A 21,226-nucleotide genomic window follows, 5' to 3' on the forward strand; every position below is an offset into this window, starting at 1 on the left:
TATTTTAATCAGACATCTGGACTTTGAGTTACGACTTTTTGAAAAAAAAAATCAATGATTTTGAATACGCCCTTTTAAAAAATTGATCGTAATTTAAATTGGTCATATGATATGAGAATTGTGATTTTGGGCAGCTTCCATCATATGGATTAAATTAGAATAAAATCGAAGTGGGTCGTGTCAAAATTTGCTGTTTTTCGGCTGATTCGGCGTGGAATTGCTCTATGAAATGCAGAATGACATACGATCTGCAGATTGAACAGCTGTTTTGACCATTACTGTTATATACTTCTAAACGATAGACACTCACGTAAACAAACACAGCTGTTCGGCGGCACGATTAGGGATGCTCGATATTGTATTTTTCGATATAAGTAATAGAATCAACACAATTGTTTTCACCTACTATATTTCACTAATTTCGTCTCCAAATTCCGAAAAATGGTGCTCGTCCAGAATGCGTACAGCACTAGCAGTAACAGTGAAATCTTCAGTATTTGATCGATCAATATCAGACGACGCATTTTTTTGGTAGCCTGTGGCAGAGTTTCGTCCGGATCGTTAAGCAGATATCGGCGAACGCCAAGCCAGCAATCGTAATAGAACTGCTCAATCCGTTCCTCCGAAATATGCCAACTGAAGAACACGCTGCGAATACAATGAGTCATGTTTTCAAGCTTCCAACAACAATACACAACGATACTCACGCATCATCCCCACGCAAACTATCTCTCAGCGAGTTGAATCGCTCGATCTCGAAATTCCACTGGTTGAACACAAAATACCGCAATGCCGCTTGCGCCAGGAACACTTTCCGCTGTATTTTCATTAAACTAAAAAAAAGAAAGAAAGAAGAAAAAAAGATTTTTCGCACGTTCGCATCATACATGCAAAGGAGTCCTTACAAGGGTCGCTTGCGAGTGGCCACACAGAGCCCGTCCACCAGAATGGCGGGCAGAATATGAAGCAACAGCACCATTAAGTAATACTTCACCTTCCAGGTGGTCGCCGAACCACCCGGAACCCACAGTAAACGATTGAAGGAAAGTTTGGTCATGTTTTCTTTACCACATTGCAGCAGCTTCTGATACTGCCACGAGTGCTCGTACTCCACTGCGCTGTTATACACCGGAAGATAGTCCAACCGAAGATCGCTCTCCGTAGTTCCTCGCCGCCAGGCAGCCAGTATCAGTGCCTTGATTGAGATATCCGCAGGAATAGTGTTGACACGATTTTCCATCGGCATCAGATCGGTGCGGACGATACCCGTCCCAGCGCCAACCAGCATTCCCGATGGTCCGTTCAGGTTGTCTATCCAGCCAACGAGCGGTTCATCGATTGTGTTCACAACAACCGAGGGACGGAAAACGACCAGCGGTAGGTGGTTCCGATAGTCCCGGCATATCTGCTCGGCTAGTCCTTTGGTAAATGTGTACGTGTTGGGTGCGAAACTGGTGATTCTGAAAAAAATGGCAACTCACTTAATGGGTGTCCAACGAATTGAGAGATAATTTTTAATACTAACTTCTCTGTTAGAATGTCCAATACATGGTTGTCAAATTGGAGGGCACAATCCAGCATTTTTCTCCAGTCCATCTTCGGTGGGTATATCTGGAATGGTTTAATAAAATAAATAGTTTTAATAGTTTAAAATAAATTGTTTTTCATAGTCACAGTCGGTGTTTTGGCAAATGAAAATGAGACATTTCCGAGCTCATAAGGATACAACAATCACACGCATTCGTGCGTATTTTTCACTAGGCTAGTGGAGACTCTCTAGATACCTAGGTTGATTTGAAATCGAGAAACCCCGACCTGGAGGGCCAACAAACATAGATTTTTGACGATTTCACTTGTCATTCAAGATTTGAGAAGTGTTTGAATCTCATGCGACGTGTTTGGGGCATGATTGAAAGTGTATTTAAAACATTTTGGGGTTCAAATATTGTTTATTAAGGTGTTGGTAGTAGTGCATGTGCCCTTTAAAAGCCGGTGGAACATTCATCTTTTGAACTATACGGCCAATTTACCTACAATATGTTAACAGTTCGGCTGAAAAGTTTATAAGGTAACACAGTAAAACTTTTTTTTTTTTTGCTAAATTCAATTTTATTATTCAACATAATTGGCTTCGAGGGCGATACAGCAATTATAGCGACCTTGCAACTTTTCGATGCCATTTTTCTAGGTTTTTCCTAAAATAGGCCTCAGTTTTGGTAATCACTTCATCACCAGTCTTAGATTTCTTGCCAGCGAGCATTCTCTTCAGGTCTGCGAAAAGAAAATAGTCGCTTAGGGCCAGATCTGGAGAATACAGTGGATGCGGAAGTAATTCGAAGCCCAATTCATGCAATTCTGCCATCGTTTTCATTGATTTGTGACACGGTGCATTGTCTTGATGAAACAGCACAATAACAAAAGTTGGTTCACTCTCAATGCTGTAACTCACGAACCAATCGACCGATTGCTGTCAAATTTTGACGCGTATCCAGTGAAAGATGGTGCTTTGTGATAGTCAAGTAGATTTTTGCAAGAGGCGCCATCTAGACGTCAATCTTATGAAATTTTCAGCCGAACTGTTAAAATGTATTTTCTAACACGTGCTGCGGTACGCTATGGGCTATGCAAATCTTGGTTATCAATTTTTATTAGTGACGATCTCAAATGAATTTGAAGAATTTGAGCAAATGCCAAAAATATGCATAACTTGCATGTGTTTGCGATGTCGATTTCCACCGACTGCTTGGTTTTGAAATCTGTGTTAGGAAACACATCTTGTGGGAACAAACATTCCTCCAGGCTGCTTGGCTTTGAAGCCTGTGATGGGGAGACCGTAAATCGAGCCAATCAAAACGTGGCAGTTGGGGCGTTTAGAACGCTTAACATTTTACAGTTATTCAATTGTTTATTTCACGTAAAATATCATTTTATTAATTGTGATAGATGCGATGTGATCAACCTGTCGAAAAATTCCAACAAGTACGGCTCGCAACTGAAAAAACAGATGGCAGCCATCCAGTGCGATCGTTCAGGATCAGTCAATATTATTGACGTCTTGTTCCATTAGGACTAAACCTGCTGTCTTTATGACAACCCGACAATATTTCTTAAGATTGGCTAGAATGTGCCATCCCACTCGCTATACTAATATGATATTTAGCCTTCACTAGGATGACAAAATAGTTCAGGATGAAAAACGGGATACAGAAGCCAAAAAACAAACATATAAAAGATAATATTTTCAATTAGTTTATATAGTTGAGTGGAAAAAATCTTAGGACCGTATTATTCATTATAAGCACACTTAAAACACAGTCTTTTATTCAACTATAATATTTATTTTTCTTTTCTGATAAAAAATTTTAGGAATACAACAAACAAGTAATATTAAAAATTATTTAGGTTTCGGTTAGTTTAGCCAATGATCGACCCTGTTTCTCTATGTCTCTTCTTAGGTTCTTGAAGGCCGTCTCATCGATGTTTTTGCCCACATTTATCTAGGGGCTGTCCACATATCACGTGAACAACTTTAGGGGCTGTAGGGGTTACTAAAATGTCCACGCTTGTCCACGGTGAGGAGAGAGGGGGTTTAGATAATGTCCACGTGGACACGTTAAATGTCTTTTTGAATAAAACATTCATATATCTAGTCAAAATTGAATGAGATCAGCTCTGTATTTACAAGATTTTTTAAACTGTACGCTAGGGTGGCGAAAATGCGAAAATGGTCATGTCAAATTTCAAAAACCGACCATGTACATGTTGTTTATTGACCCAAAAAATGATCTGTGCAAAGTTTCAGCTCGATCGCACATGATTTAGGGGTGCCTCAAAGCACTCAAAGTTTTGATTTTTTCATCCTCGATCTCGACGTTTCATGCATTTTTAAGTCATTTGGCATCAAAAAAAAATTTCGATTTTCCAATTTTTCTTTACTCCCCCCATGGAAGATTTTCGAGCGCTTAGAGGCACCCTTAAATCATGTCCGATCGAGCTGAAACTTTGAAACGATTTCAACGGAAGTTGGTATGAGGTTTCATGATGCAATGTATTTCATTAATGTAACTGATATGTTTGATCTCTCAAAAGTTAAATGTACAGAGAAAAAAAGTAATAGGATTTTCTCGCAAAGTTTAAAAATGAAATAAAGAAAATCAATATTCATATCGTACAAATGCTGTCTTGTTGGAGGAAAATACGCGCTTCTCTTTTTCAATATGCACGGCTAAATTTATAACTGCTAGGTCTCGTTCATGAATTGGGATACCAACGACACGCCAGACAATAATGGAGCTGATATATCGTTCTTATTTGAAACCGCATTACTTCGTTCTTCAATCAATCGAGGAGTATTCACAGCGGTATTCTAATTTAGAATCACAGCCATATTTCCACTTCCTTTTTCCACGAATTTACAAATGTATTGATTGCTCTTTGCTCAGCTGAGGCGAATATGGTACAACTCAACGATTTTCAATTCCAATGTCTGCGTTGTTGATATTTGTGAATGACATTATCAGTATTTATTCGTTGACATATTAGATATTCGCCTACGATTGCGATCGTGTCATTGGTGAAATCTCTAAGAAAACGCTTTGTACATATTTCATCTACCATGTAAGGCGATGAAGGTTTCGAATCACCGCATGGACCATACACTATAATTGTGGTAACAGTTTCGAACAGTTATTCATATACCGGAATACGATTGGTTTGAAACTGGATCGAATTTCACAATCACTCGATGTCGTTAGCTTAACTTTTTGTTTATAAATTTCCTTGCATTGCCATCAGAACCTTATACATATCATAGAATCATCGTCCGACACAATTTTCGTTCAAGATTTATCCCCCAATTGCAGAGAATGTGTTGTTTTTTCACATCGAACACATTTTCGATGTGTAGAATTTACTTTCATTGGCAAAATTTGGTTTGAATGGGTATTTATTCCTCACGAATATCCATTTTGCAAGGTTGATACATTTGCACAACTCGATTGGACCTCATTCGAACGGATTTCAGAATGCCAGATTACAATCCGTTCGGATAATTTTGACTCTGACACTGTTACGGTGTTGCTCATGATAGCGTTTCCTAAGTCTGATATAAACATAAACATTATTTTAAAAGGAGTGATGATGTTCATAATGAACGAAGTGTCTGTGGCAGGATCACGTTGTCTAATGTTCGCGCAATAATCATCGTATTCTTTCAGAACGGTCGGGCATTGTTAGTCAAAGATATTTCTTCTGACTTGCATTGTGGTCACACACATTCTAGAGCTTGCCACTCAGAATACAATCAAGTCGTGTTGTTTGGCATAGAAATCTCAACTAAGTACTACTAAAAATGATGCAAGTAATACTACCATGAGAAGGTGAACGTTGGGATCGTTAGTGCTATCGAAGAAGGACATGAAGAGAGTCGTATGAACGATGTGCGTTTACGATGAATTCCAGATTATTGTTTTGACGTAGGATTACGTCTTTCGGGAACATATTGGGGACAAATTGAAAATCGAAAATCGAGCACATCGTGAAAATTGTCCAATTTCAAACGCTTATTGCTCAGTCATTCCATGATGGATTGATGAAATTGTTGCGTCAATCGATTTCGGTACTCCATAACAATTTTTAATACTAAAGAAAATAATATATGTCACGAAACTAACTATCGAACAATTGAAAAATCTCAACCCCTATCGTAACGGAAATACCTACTTCTGATTGGTCGAAATTGACGACGTATGCGGCGGGTCCCTAACAGAGACATCAAAACCAAGCTAACTCGGGGGATTCGACATTTCCAATACAAAGTAGGGGGAGCTTTTGCTGCCACTGAAATGTGTTCCTTAGCAGAGACATAAAAACCAAGCTGCATGGGGAAATCGACATTGCAAATACATGAAAGTAGGAGGAACTTTTGTTCCTACCGAAATGTGTTCAGAGACATCAACACCGAGAGACATCAAAACCAAGGGACATCAAAACCAAGCTGCCTCGGGAGAATAAAATTAGGGGGAGCTTTTGTTCCTACCGAAATGCATTCCCTAACAAAACCAAGGTGCCCGGAGGAAATCGGCATTGCAAATATCTGCAAGACGGGGTATTTTTATACTGCAGGTAAGGTAAGTGATTCGATTAATTCTAGCAAATAAAATTTAAATTTGGAACTTTAATGTTGGTTGCTTCGTGAAATTTCATATCAATGACTGATCGTGTATTGTGAAAAATTTAGCACGAGTGTAAGCGTAAAATTGTATATGGTAACAGTTGTGTTAAAAATGACTTGATATATGAAATGATTCATTTGAATTTTCATAAATAAGAACCAAGGTGTGTTCCCGCTCGAGAACGGGTCATTTGGTTTAAGCTGTTTGTTTCGTTGTGTTCATTTTCACCCAAAGAAAGTTTCTACGGCGAGAAAAATTGGAAAAGTGAAAAAATATTAGACAAAGTGATTACCCAGGGGGTCTCCGTAGCCACATTGGTTGCGCGTTCGCTTAGTAAGCGATCGATCGTGAGTTCAAAACTCAGGGCCCTCATTGACCATCTTTGTGTTGTTACAGAATAGCTACGTCCACGCAACAATCATCAGCGATGGAGATCGATCCACGGTCGAAATTAGATCGATTCATCCATACAACTGCTCTGCTCTGCAAGACACATCGGGCTGCTGTTCTATAAATAACTCAACAATGATCAATCAACTGTCTCCGCTGTCCGGTGATCTAACTGGATAATGGAAGAACAGAAAGAATACTCTTACGCCTAAATGGCTACTGTGTAAATGTACCATATGCAATGGTATAGAAGGAATACTGGCGAATGGCAACTGTGTAATGTAATGTGCTATAATTATAGATGTGATAACCATGTGACATGTACACGATTTAAATTCGGCTCTGTTACAGCTAAAATGCTAATGAGCCTAAAATAAATAAATAAATGGTATAAAAAAAAGTGATTTACCATATGCTCTACATATAGTATTAGTTGTTGTTAGTCCAATTAAAATTCTCATTGGGTTGAATGAACACTCAGAAAGTAAAATTTATAAATGAAAATTACCATTTCATCTCAAATATGTTTTCTCTATATTAAAGTAACATGTTTTTACTGATGAGAAAAAATGATAATTGTGTTCGCTATTGGTAATTATCTTATATTACATTGGTGAGTTTTTTTTTAATTCATCCATACATAACATAGGAGGCATCTCGTCTAGTATCACAGAGGGCGGTTTTCATCATATCTCGTTCCACTTCGGTATCATCTATCTGCGACTGTTTACCATCCTTCTGTCATCATCACTTGGTAAACATTGGTGGAATGAATAAACAATACCCAACAACCAAACAAAAAGGCCCTTTTCAGAGCCACCAAATCATTATCAAAGAGTTTAACGATGTGATTCTTCAAACATATCCAAAATCAACAGATAGCCTAACGGAATCCTACGTCAACTATGCGGTCGTGTCCTGGGCACAACCCTCCTGTAACTTTTTTCTTCGAATCACAATTTCTCGCGTCATTGTGCAGATACCTTCTATGATTTTAGTAACGCTTGCGCACTGAATCTAGACACGCGCTCTCCAGCAGATGTTTTACCAGAATTGGTAACAATAACGTGATTGTCGTTTTGTAAAGCGAGCAAGTGTGATTTGAAGTATTTCAATAATTCGTTGTGCTCATTCAAAAATATTCCTGCTCGCCGGAGATACGCCTGGCATTAAACGAAGTGTTACTAGCGAATGTGTGGATAAAAGTTCGATCTAGCGCCATCTATCATTCAACAACACAAATAAATTTGTTCTGTTTGGAAAACTACCGACGATTAAATTATATCTTTGAAAAAAATAGGATTCAGTCGGGAAAGACGGACACTTGACGGGAAAGATGGACACTTGGGGTGGGAAAGATGAAAACTCAAGTTTATGTACCCGATATGTTTTGGAGTTCTTCAAATGTGACCTAAAGAAAATCTAACAAAAAAGCTGGACTAAAATCACCTAGAAGGGCTTACAATTTTTCTCATTTTTTCATGTCTAAAATAGCTTCCGGCATTCGGAAAGACAAATTCGGATTACGTGTTAAAACCCGCTCTGCTGATTCGTCCATGATAAGTGGTTGCACTGGCAAACGTAGTTAGTGGGCATCTGTTAATAAAAGGAGGAGATGAACAAATTGTTTTAAAACCAAATATTTGTTTTTATTTCGGTGAAGTGTCCATCCTACCCGACTTGATTAGTGGTTTATTTTCGTTAATATTTTTGGAGTAACAATGAGAAAACCTCACCACTCGATAAACTGGAAGAGTGAAGTGATGGTAAAACATTCAAGTAACGAAAAACACCCCCAAAAATTACTCCATAACAATGAGAACCTTATTTCCTGCAGATGAAAATTCACATCGCGCTGTTCTTTGTAGATTACTTTTTTGTTTTTATTACCAATTTTAACAGAAAATCAGCTAGGTGTTTACAGTAAGTGTCTAAGGTACACTGATACACTGTATTGTTGTGTAAGTTTGTACATCATTCAAATTTTAAATAAAGATGTAATTTATCAATGTCCGACTTTCCCCTACTTAGTTGAGATTTCTATGCCAAATAACACGCCTTGAATGCATTCTCGTAAGCTCTAGAATACGCGTTACCACAGGTGTAAGACGGAGGAATTCCCCGACCAGAACGGGAATCGAACCCGAACCCCCGGCATGTTAGGTTTGACCCTAACCGCTCGGCCACGGGAGCACCCACTCAGCCACGGGAGCACCCCTAATCAAGTCGGGTTTGACGCTAACCGCTCGGCCACGGGAGCACCCCTATTGGCCGTATTGGTAAATTGAATCGAACGGTCAATTCGATTCCTATAACTGTCACACCGAGCAAATTTTTGTATTTTGGAAATCGATGGAACCTGTTGAATAGAGTTCTTTCTCGAACTTCTCGATATTTTGATAAGTTGCAGAAATGTCTCCCAAAGCAAAACATCGGGAATGCAACAAGCAAACCAAACAGCTCGAAGTTTTCACCCGACTGTATCTATAACAGCAAAATAGAGCTAACGAGCAAAATTCTGTTCAACTAGAATAACATAACTAGGCCCAATACTTTGTTTTAGAAATTTTTAATGACTCTGTGCAAATTTCTTTGAAGAAATATTGTCAGTATATTCCTTCAAAGAAATTTGCACAATTAATTCGCATTACTCATCATAGTTTCAAAATAAAAAAAAAAAAACAATACTTTATTAAAACTCGCATTCGTAGTCTTCAAAGGCGAAGTTTTTTCCAAAAAATAGTCTTTATTGATTTTCGAAATCCTCTGCAGGATGTTTCTAGCGTTTTTTCAATTGGTCATTTGAAAATGATATGCCTGGAGAAAACATTTTGGAATTTTTTTCTAGTGATAACCTTTTGCTTTATTATAAGTTATGGTTGAACAACTGGATGTGTTAATATTAGGCTGTCAAAAAAGTCCTGCGGTATTTTTTTTGAATTTTCATTTGTTCATAAAATTAGTTACAATCATCTGTTTTAAGTCAAATATGCGCCGTTTTGTTCGATGACTTGTTCCCAACGAGATACCAACTTCATAATACCCCTGTTATAGAAGCTCGCTTCCTTATTGGCAAAAAACTTGGATAGACAATTTTCACAGGCCTCTTTTGTGGCTTCTGACTACCTAGCTCGTTCGCCATGGACAAAAACAGGTGGTAGTCACTTGGTGCAAGGTCCGGACTATACGGCGGATGCAAAAGAATCTCCCATCCGAGCTCCCGGAGCTTCTGGCGCGTCACCAAAGAAGTGTGTGGCCTGGCGTTGTCCTGATGGAAGACAATGCGGCCTCTGTTTATCAAAGGCCGCTTCAGCGGGCTTCGGCCACGATCGTTTGCGCTTCACGTTGTCGTAAGTGACCCACTTTTCATCGCCAGTCACCATCCGCTTCAGAAACGGGTTGATTTTGTTGCGAATCAGCAGCGATTCACATGCGTCGATACGATCAACGATGTTTTTTTGCGTCAACGTGTGTGGCACCCATACATCGAGCTTTTTTGTTAATCCAAGCTTCTTCAAATGGTTAATAACGGTTTGATGACTTATCCCCAGCTCTTGGCCGATGCTACGGCTGCTACTATGCCGGTCTTTCTCGGCTAATTCAGCGATTTTGTCGCAATTTTCGACGACAGGCCTTCCGGAGCGTGGCGCATCTTCGACGACCTCTACACCAGAACGAAAACGTTGAAACCATCGTTGTGCGGTGGAAATTGAAACTGTATCGGGTCCATAAACTGCACAAATTTTATTGGCAGCTTGAGATGCATTTTTGCCTTTGTCATAGTAGTACTGTAAAATATGTCGGATTTTCTTTTTATTTTGCTCCATATTTGCAACATTATAACTCACGAACGACTTAACCAAACAAAACACTGTCAAGGACTATATTATAGCGCGCAAAAATACCTTTCCAACAAGCTATAGTATGACTCGATACAATGAATACAACTAGAACTACGCGCTTACAACGACACCTCGCGGAAATACCGCAGGACTTTTCTGACAGCCTAATATATTTATATTTGCAATTGGGGACTAGAGGGTGCTATATTTTTTAATATTTTTTCTTTGTTACGAAACATATCTCGATATCCAAGACGCTGTTCATTTCTTTTTAAAGATATGATTCTCCAAAGTTAACCGATGGTTCGAAAAAACATTTTTTTCACCTTTTTTCCATTACAAAAAAATCATAACTTCTGATTTGCTAGACCGATTCAAATTATCAACATATCAAACTGAAGCTTATGAGTTAGTTTTCTTACTTTTGGGAAAAATTTTGATTTTCGTTTTTTAATGATTGATTAAGTCAGTTTTCCATAGTTTTCTCGATTAAAGATAGAGAGCGCTATATTTTTTATTTTTTTATTTTTTATTTGATAGCTGAGGACTTTTTGCATAACATATCTTGATATAATAGATGCCATTTTTTTCGTTTTTTGAGATATGATTTTTCAGATTTAACATGTTTTAAGTCTTCGTTCAATATTCCTATGTGATTAGACTAGACCTATGCGACTAGAATCCAGTCTTCCCATACGTGTGATATTTTTCCAAAGAAGGCTAGCTTATTGGCTTCAATTTAATATGCTGATCATCTAAATCGGTTTAGTAGTCCAAATGTTAAGAATTTTTGCAAAAAGTAATTTTTGAACAAAAGGGGAAAAATTATTTTTTGGACTACCGGTTAACTTTGGAGAATCATATCTGAAAAACGAAAAAAATTGCATCGATGATATCGAGATATGTTATGTGAAAAATCCTCAGCTTTCCAGAAAAAGTATAAAAAATATAGTGCCCTCTAGTCCAAAGCCATGAAAACAATAAAAAACTATTACAACCAATAATTACGAAAACAAAATCCATTGTTCTTGTAGGTTCAATATTTTTAGTAAAAGGCTAGCTTATTGGCTTCAATTTGATATGTCTATCATCTGAATCGGTTCAGTGGTTCAAAAGTTATTAATTTCAAAATGAAATTTTTGGGAAAAAGTGGAAAAAATTTATTTTCGGACCACCCTAAAATGGAAATGGGCACCCTAATAAAAAAATTAAAAAATACGGATCTAATGTTTTGCGATAAAGAACAAAATTACCACATTTGACGAAAATCTGAGAATCACTATATCGGTTTCACATGGAATGGCTGAAATGATAGTATGCAATCTAGATTCAGAAAACCTATGTATAAGAGCAGTTCGATAAGTACTTAGCCTACGAAAAAACAAAAATTTTGGAAAAGCGGCGACGGAAGATCGATAGTAGCTGTCCGGCGAAGATCATGACGGAGAGGAAGAAGGAGTCCCTGAAAAAGCTGTTCGACAACGAGAACGGTACGAGTTTGCGTGACGCCGGCCGAAAATTCCGCTACTCTCATTCCTACATTCACAGAACCCTGAAGCAGGAGGACTTCATCTGTCGGAAGAAGACTACATCCAAAAAAATCATCTGTCCCCCAACGCTTTAAAATGTTTGTACGTATGGAAGCAGACATCTCTTTCTTTTTTATTTTTTCATCTTTTTTGGGATTGCATCCAAAAAAAAAGTCCAAACGACGTCAACGGAGATCGAACCAAGGCCGGCTGGAAAGCATGGCTGTTTTACACGACCACATAGCTAATAATGTTGTTGCGTAAATGCGTGATAATATTACACCTCATTACCAAATGAAGTTGGAAAGTGTTTTCTAAGAGTAAAAAGGAGGAGACGAAGGAGATCTGTATCCATCTCGGTCGGGCCGTGAACATATGTGGCAAAGTAATGCGTGCTTATTTGAAACGTGTTTCTCGTTTCGCTCGCTTGTATTAATCTTATATTGCCGTACCATAGCTATACAGGGTTTTCCATTTCGGGCTTCCGAAAGTATACAGCCCTGCGCTGACAACCGTTTGACATAGCTGTCAACCAAAGCGTCATATCGTTAGTTGAATGTCTGCCATTTTACAATATGAATCGTTTTGGCATCGCACAACGTGTTAATTTTGTTAAATTATACTATAAAAATGAAGAAAAACCGGCAAATGTTTTTCAAGCATAACGGACGGATTTTGGTCGTCATGGACGGCCTACAGAGCACACAATCGCTAATGTAGTGCGTAAATTCGAACAAACTGGATCCGTAGCGGATATTGTGAAACCTGTGCATCATCGTAATGTGCGTTCGGCCGAAAATATTGCTGCTGTTGCTGCCAGTGTGGAGGATGACCCGAATGTTTCGATTCCACGGCGTGCTCAGCAATTGGGCTTGTCAAACACATCATTGTGGCGAATTTTGCATTTGGACTTGCACCTACATCCATATAAAGTCCAACTGGTACAAAAATTAGAGCGTGGTGACCATGGAATGCGTCCGGCATAGGTCGATTGGGTGAACGAACAACAGCAGCAAAATGCTGAATTTTCGCATCAAATTTTCTTCAGCGATGAGGCACAATTCGAGCTCGGTGGCTATGTGAACACCCAAAATTTCCGTATATGGGGCTCAGAAAATCCACACGTGATTGTTGAGAGGCCATTTCATCCGCCAAAAGTCACTGTTTGGTGCGCATTATGGTCTGGTGGGGTCATCGGGCCGTATTTCTTTGAAAATGAGGACGGCGAGACGGTAACTGTGAATGGTGAGCGCTATGGCCGCATGTTAACCGATTTTTTTTTGCCACAAATTGAAGATATGGATACGGATGACATGTGGTTTCAGCAGGACGGCGCCACGTGCCACACAACACGACCGAACATGGCCATATTGCGAACGAAATTTGAGGAACGCATAATTTCGCGATTTGGTGATGCCAATTGGCCGTCCAGATCATGCGATTTGAACTCGCTAGACTTTATTTGTGGGGTTATACGAAAGACCGTGTCTATGCCAACTCTCCGCAAACTCTTGAACATTTGAAAGACAACATTCGTGAAGTTATGACCGAGATACCGCCCCATATGTGCTGAAAAGTCATCGAAAATTACCTATTCCGGATCAAGGTGTGCGAGGAAGCCCTAGGTGGACATTTGAATGATGTTGTATTACACATAATGGCATAAACCAAACTTTAATTTGAAATAAAAGTTTCATCGAAATTCGAATTCTAAGTGTGTTTTATTTCAATTTACTTTCGGAATTTAAAGTTGGAAAGCCCTGTATAAATAAAAATGTAAGGCCAAATGTGTTGCTAAGTGCGAAACCCCAAGAAGGAATCGTTCGATTTGAGCCATCTTTATTTTGATGTATTCGTCTCTGCCCGTAGTTCAATATTATGGAGAGAAAAATCGGAAAACTTTGAAGGAAGGAATTATTGAAAGGTTAGGTTATTGAAATTTATCGTTGTTTGAAAGTGGAAATGGATTTTCAGGTGAAATAACGCACTCCTATATCTTCTATCTTCTATATCCATATTAATAAAAAAGGAAGGCCAAATGTGTTGCTAAGCGCAAACCCCGAAGAATGGTCCTATTTGAGTCGTCTTAATTTTGTTGTATTTGTCTTGGCCCATAGATCAATATAGCGGATAAAAAAATCGGTAAATTTTCGGAATACTCTGAAGGAAGCTCGGGAAATTCGTTAAATAGAGTACCCATATGTTCGAAAATTACATCATGATAAGCGTTGTTAGTCCATTCGATGTTTGCGCTAACGAATTGGATCTTTGTTTGAAGGTGGAAATGGATTTTCAAGCGGAATAACACATTCTTATCTATATAAATAAAAAAGAAAGGCCAAATGTGTTTCTAATCACAAAATCCGAAGAAGGAAATGCCCCTTTTGAGCCGTCTTAATTTTGTTGTATAGCACATACTGTATTCTGCCCATAGAACAATGTTATGAGAGAAAAAGTTTAGAAATCTGTTCTGAAAAATTCATATCAAAACAATAATTTTGGACGGGACGAAGCTTGCCCGGTCAGCTAGTAATATACTGTTTACCAGTATTTGAGAGTCATGACATTTTCTATTATTTTATTGTAATAAATCGGGATGACCAAACATGAGCTAAAAATCAATTTAGGTTGTAGTCGTGTAGAACAGCCTTACATTCCAGCCGGCCCGACCTTGGATCGCTCACTGTTTTTGGCATCGTTTAGACTTTTATTTTGGGAAAAATTCCAAGTTGACATTCAGTTTTAGAGAATACAAACATTTCAGAACTCTTGAAAAAGGTGCTTTTATTTGTACTTTTCACCCTTCAGTACACGAAAAAGCATTTTATCCGCCGAAGATGAGCTGAAATCTATGAAAAAGGACTTTTCGAAATTCCCATTATTTACCGAGTTATAGCCATTTTAGAGATGCGATATCTATAACATATTAACTACAAAAGCGTTTTTCTCGAAACTAATTTTTTTCATACTGGCGTACAGCGATTGATGTAAATTTAAGTTTAGAAAACCATCGTATATATTTCTTCAATGTACGTATTATTTTCTATACTAACAATTTGCGAGCCCTGCAACGAAATTTTCTATCATAATATTTTCACGACCGATGTTCGTGAAAATATACTCCAATTAATAAACCTAACATTTTTAACCTTGACTCGTAATTAAAACATAACATTCGACAAAAGATGCGCAAATTGACATCCTCCAAATTCACCGGAAATCCAACACTCTCGCCATTTTCATGATTCACAAGAAACCCGAATAATCGTATTACTCACCTTCTCCTCCACATGTCTCTGCTCAGGATTGCTGTAGGCAGTCGAAACATGAACAACCGCCCTCAGCTGGGGCAATTTCGTGCAAATTTCGAAAATCTCCCTCGTCGACAGTACATTGATTAATATCGCCTCTTTGAGCGGATCATTGAATCTCACGCTTGCCGCCAAATGGAAAACCACCGACACACTTTGCAGCCTTTGAATATCTTCCTCGGTCATTCCAAGCCGCAGCTGCATGCAGTCGCCATTCAGTGGCACTATCTTCTCCAGAAACGCTGGATTCCGTTTGGTCAGCGATTCGAAGAGCTGTAATATTTCAGAATCAGTTATCACAACTCAACACTTAATTCCAAAGCTAGATTCACACACTGGATTGTTGGTCAGCTCGTGCACCCGTTCTTCGGTCGTTTTGCCTCTCTTGCAACGTAGCAGCACAAAAATTCGGCCCACTTCCGGGCATGATCTGAGAATTTTCTCGATCAGCACCTTGCCCATGAACCCGGTGCCACCGGTAATGAACACATCGGCTCCGGTGTAGAACTTCGGCACTGACACATATCCATCCTCACTAACGTCCCCACTGTCGGACATCACGGTTTTCTGAAAACACTTCCACTTTCAACCACCGTATCTTCCAAACTAGTCCCGGAAGTATTCCGATCCTGTCGTATTTATAGATTTCCTTTCACTGCCCAGTCCCAACTGGATTAAGGTCTTCCATTCCGAAGCAGCTCCATCACATCTCCACTGTTGTTGTTGTTTGCACCATTCGGAAGGTATTCCACGTACATATCTTGGAAGGTCACGAATGCACTTTTTGGTCCTACTCACAATTGCAGTGCAATGCGACCGAGACCTTGCAGTCCAAACTGGTACCGTACCCAGAGGTACACCTCTCAGCACTTTGGACTTTCACTTTTTTGCCTGCCGAAGTTGCCGACTTGTTCTGTTGAGTAATGTAATAAAGGGTGTGTCACATCAAATTGCATCACGGAAAAAACGCTGTAGAAATTCGCCCAGTAGACCGATCCCTTTGAAAATTTTAGACAGTAAAATAAAAACTATTAAACAACTTTTGGCATTTTCTTTTTAATCATACTTCGAGCCCAAGCCCGTATGCTCGCACCTTCCTCCTTACCCCGTCCATAAGGTTCTGTACAACGTCAGGTTGTAGTTTTTTATGAACAGAAATCCATTTTCTCTTGAAGTCCGCCTCCGATTTGACAACTTTTGGGTTCTTCCGGAGGGCCTGCTTCATAATCGCCCAATATTTCTCTATTGTGCGAAGCTCCGGCGCGTTGGGCGGGTTCATTTCCTTTGGCACGAAGGTGACCCCGTTGGCTTCGTACCACTCCAACACGTCCTTTGAATAGTGGCACGAAGCGAGATCCGGCCAGAAGATGGTCGGGCCCTCGTGCTGCTTCAATAGTGGTAGTAAGCGCTTCTGTAGGCACTCCTTAAGGTAAACCTGCCCGTTTACCGTGCCGGTCATCACGAAGGGAGCGCTCCGCTTTCCGCAAGAGCAGATGGCTTGCCACACCATGTACTTTTTGGCAAACTTGGATAGTTTCTGCTTGCGAATCTCCTCCGGAACGCTGAATTTGTCCTCTGCGGAGAAGAACAACAGGCCCGGCAGCTGACGAAAGTCCGCTTTGACGTAGGTTTCGTCGTCCATTACCAGGCAATGCGGCTTCGTCAGCATTTCGGTGTACAGCTTCCGGGCTCGCGTCTTCCCCACCATGTTTTGCCTTTCGTCGCGGTTAGGAGCCTTCTGAACCTTGTATGTACGCAGGCCCTCCCGCTGCTTGGTCCGCTGGACGAATGAACTTGACAAATTCAGCTTATTGGCGACATCCCGGACCGAACAACTCGGATCACGTCTAAACTGCTTAACTACGCGCTTGTGATCTTTTTCACTGACTGAGCATCCATTTTTGCCGTTCTTCACCTTCCGGTCGATGGTTAGGTTCCCGAAGTATCGTTTTAGTACTCTGCTGACCGTGGATTGGACGATTCCCAGCATCTTACCGATGTCCCGATGTGACAACTCCGGATTCTCGAAATGAGTGCGCAGGATTAATTCACGACGCTCTTTTTCGTTCGACGACATTTTTCCAAATTTACGAAAAAATGACAGTGAAGCATGGCCAACGTGATCTATGCACTCTTATTTGATTATAAAACCAAAGCTGAAGATATAATTCCTAAAAATTAAATTTCTACAGCGTTTTTTCCGTGATGCAATTTGATGTGACACACCCTTTATGTACAGACGCGTGATAATAATCGTCACATACTCCGACTTGATGTGGCCATCGACAAAAGAACTGCAATTGCAGTCATATTAGTCATGCCCGAGGCGAAACCCATAATGGAACGGCAGTGAAAATGCTGTTTTAAGTGGCTCCGGCGACAATAATCGGATGTGTGAAGTGTGCAACTTTGGCACGAGGCGGGGGACATTTCGTTTGCGTCAGCCTAAAAGTTGTTCTGTTCCCAATGATTCGCACAATATATCGAGACATATTACATATTTTTTTCGTGTTGCATAGTAGAAGCTCATTCATAAATCATATATCACACCCTTCCCAAATATGATTGATGCTTATCTCTATCCCATAAAGAATCGTATCGCTCCTCGATGTTTCTGTTGTGTTCTGAGTCTAGTCACAACTGGGTTAAAGAAATAGGGATTAACAATGAGAGAAAATTCGAGAAATCAGTATTTTTGAAAAATTTTGAACGAAGCTATCAGAATGTACTGGATATTCCAGAAAATTAGTAGCTCCGTTGATGATGACTCAATCGAGACGCTAGTCAGGAATAATTTTTGATACAGAACACATGAAATAGCAGATTCTCCACTTGGTGGGCACAATTTGACCGAAAAATAGTTTTGAAGCGGATTATGACGAGTGATGAAAATGGGATTAAGGCAGTATTCTAGTCTAGAAATTTTAGAAAATCTAAAGTTTTTTCCTTCGTATTTCCGTAGTTTAGGCATTCAAGAATATACCCTAGAAAGGACTTATCAAAAATCCTATTACTTACCGAGTTAGAGCCATTTTAGTGATGTGGTACCTAACCTGGTACGGCCATAACAATGAACTTCAAACGCGTTTTTCTCGAAACTAGTTTTTTCAAACTGGCGTACACGATATCTCAAATTCTACTGAACCGATTCATGTCGAATATATATGAATACAATCTGTATGCATCTCTCTATCACATGAACCTCTAAAAAATGAAATATTTTAAATTTTACTATTTTGAAAAAATCAGGAAACGTAAGAGAAAAAATTTAATGGGTTGTATCTAGGACACGACCGCAGTTTTCGACGTAGAACTACGGAATTATATTATTCAATCCACTTGTTACTTTGGATATTATTACTTTACTTTATTACTTTGTATATTATTTAAGAATGAATCGAAATTTTTGTAATATCTTTTTAGCTATTTAATTTTTTATTACTTCAGTAGACTCGAAAGAGTCGAAAGCTATCAGCACTTCTCGTTCATTTGGTTCAACTCGCATCAGACTTTCTCCTTCCCTCTCAGATATCGATCACAAACTATGCTCACATATTCCGCTTGAGGTGTGATCGAACCCCACAACATGCAACAGTAAGGTTACCCTGCTGGAATTTGAAAGCATATTTTCATGAAATATACGTTTATCATAATAAATGCAGTGTATATCTATATTCCAAAATTCTGGATACTCTTCCATATCCGCACTAGCACGAAAATTCTCGTATGCTGCTCTTCTTTGTTGTAGCACACCTCGGTACAGAGGGTTTCCTCTCCTTGTATTGAGCTGTATGTGTATGTGTGTGAAATCAGCATTAGGCATGAATGATATCCGCTCATTGTGTTATGCTAGCTCACTCGCATCTGTGTTTTCATTCTATTCTATTTTTGGTTTCCGCCTCTAGCCCTGTGGAAAGAAACTCTATTCCATACTCCTCCTTCACTCGACAAGAAAACAATCCTCTCCCGCTCGACGCTCTCCGGCAACCATGTCGCTTGGATGACCACCAATCGAGAAGTGGTGTGGCTTCAGGTTCGGTTCCGTTTTTGATTATACAGACTTTTTCAGTTGATTCGTCTCTAGCCTTGAGAAAGACCCTTGAAAAACTCTACTCTACTACTGCACTACACCTCCACCCTCATTGCCTTGAGAAAGGCACTCGATCTCTCGCCGTTCAGCTCGTCCAGCAACGATGTTGTCAAATCGATGGCTTCAAATCGCGGATGGCATATTTAAACCAAATATGTTGAAAACGGGCAGAAACGAATGTATCAGTTGCTCGTTATTGACAGCTCTGTTCGGGAATGCACACAAATCGGCAGAACAAATGTATGGGAAAATGGGAATGCCTCCTGTTTTCATTAATTTAAACTATTTAGGCATTAGTGGATTGTACCGTATAGTACAGGGTTTTCCATTTCGGGCTTCCGAAAGTATACAGCCCTGCGCTGACAACCGTTTGACATAGCTGTCAACCAAAGCGTCATATCGTTAGTTGAATGTTTGCCATTTTACAATATGGATCGTTTTAGCATCGCACAACGTGTTAATTTTGTTAAATTATACTATAAAAATGATGAAAAACCGACAAATGTTTTTCGAGCATTACGGACGGATTTTGGTCGTCATGGACGGCCTACAGAGCACACAATCGCTAATGTAGTGCGTAAATTCGAACAAACTGGATCCGTAGCGGATATTGTGAAACCTGTGCATCATCGTAATGTGCGTTCGGCCGAAAATATTGCTGCTGTTGCTGCCAGTGTGGAGGATGACCCGAATGTTTCGATTCCACGGCGTGCTCAACAATTGGGCTTGTCAAACACATCATTGTGGCGAATTTTGCATTTGGACTTGCACCTACATCCATATAAAGTCCAACTGGTACAAAAATTAGAGCGTGGTGACCATGGAATACGTCCGGCATAGGTCGATTGGGTGAACGAACAACAGCAGAAAAATGCTGAATTTTTGCATCAAATTTTCATCAGCGATGAGACACATTTCGAGCTCGGTGGCTATGTGAACACCCAAAATTTCCGTATATGGGGCTCAGAAAATCCACACGTGATTGTTGAGAGGTCATTGCATCCGCCAAAAGTCACTGTTTGGTGCGCATTATGGTCTGGTGGAGTCATCGGGCCGTATTTCTTTGAAAATGAGGACGGCGAGACGGTAACTGTGAATGGTGAGCGCTATGGCCGCATGTTAACCGATTTTTTTTGCCACAAATTGAAGATATGGATACGGATGACATGTGGTTTCAGCAGGACGGCGCCACGTGCCACACAACACGACCGAACATGGCCATATTGCGAACGAAATATGAGGGACGCATAATTTCGCGTTTTGGTGATGCCAATTGGCCGTCCAGATCATGCGATTTGAATCCACTAGACTTTTTTTTGTGGGGTTATGCGAAAGACCGTGTCAACTCTTGAACATTTGAAAGACAACATTCGTGAAGTCATGACCGAGATACCGCCCCATATGTGCCGAAAAGTCATCGAAAATTACCTGTTCCGGATCAAGGTGTGCGAGGAAGCCCTAGGTGGACATTTTAATGATGTTGTATTTCACACATAATGGCATAAATCAAACTTTAATTTGAAATAAAAGTTTCATCGAAATTCGAATTCTAAGTGTGTTTTATTTTAATTTACTTTCGGAATTTAAAGTTGGAAAACCCTGTAAATCAAACAAATCTTAGAGAATTTCCGATTCCATTGGTGTGCAAAGTATCAGAATTTGTTCGCTGTGAAAATAGTTATTAACGTTAACTTTATTGCATAAAAACGTGACCTGTTTTCTGATTTGGCACCCTTCCTGAAAAACGTAGTTCTACGTCAAATCTTTTTAAGCCGCATTTTGTTTTTAAAACGGTCGCCATTTTGTCGAAAAAGATGTTGTTGACTTGTCCGGGGTTCATGCGATAGCGGCATCTTTACTGATTCAGAATCTGTTCGATTTTTTGGTTTCA

At 39.6% G+C, this 21,226-nt stretch overlaps 1 protein-coding gene across 1 annotated transcript; it reads right to left on the reverse strand.

The window, feature by feature from the left end:
- Nucleotides 1–392: 392 nt before the first annotated feature.
- On the reverse strand, nt 393–16,052 carry LOC129767853 (putative fatty acyl-CoA reductase CG5065). Its single transcript, XM_055769092.1, has 6 exons — nt 15,582–16,052; nt 15,213–15,518; nt 1,526–1,611; nt 906–1,460; nt 708–833; nt 393–648 (listed from the first exon to the last, which is right to left on the reverse strand). Exons 1-6 carry the CDS (start codon nt 15,801–15,803, stop codon nt 399–401), a joined length of 1,545 nt encoding a protein of 514 aa, XP_055625067.1. The 5' UTR covers nt 15,804–16,052; the 3' UTR covers nt 393–398.
- Nucleotides 16,053–21,226: the final 5,174 nt, after the last annotated feature.

The sequence above is a fragment of the Toxorhynchites rutilus genome, chromosome 2 (genome assembly GCF_029784135.1).
Source record: "Toxorhynchites rutilus septentrionalis strain SRP chromosome 2, ASM2978413v1, whole genome shotgun sequence".
NCBI classification, from domain to species: Eukaryota; Metazoa; Arthropoda; class Insecta; order Diptera; family Culicidae; genus Toxorhynchites; species Toxorhynchites rutilus.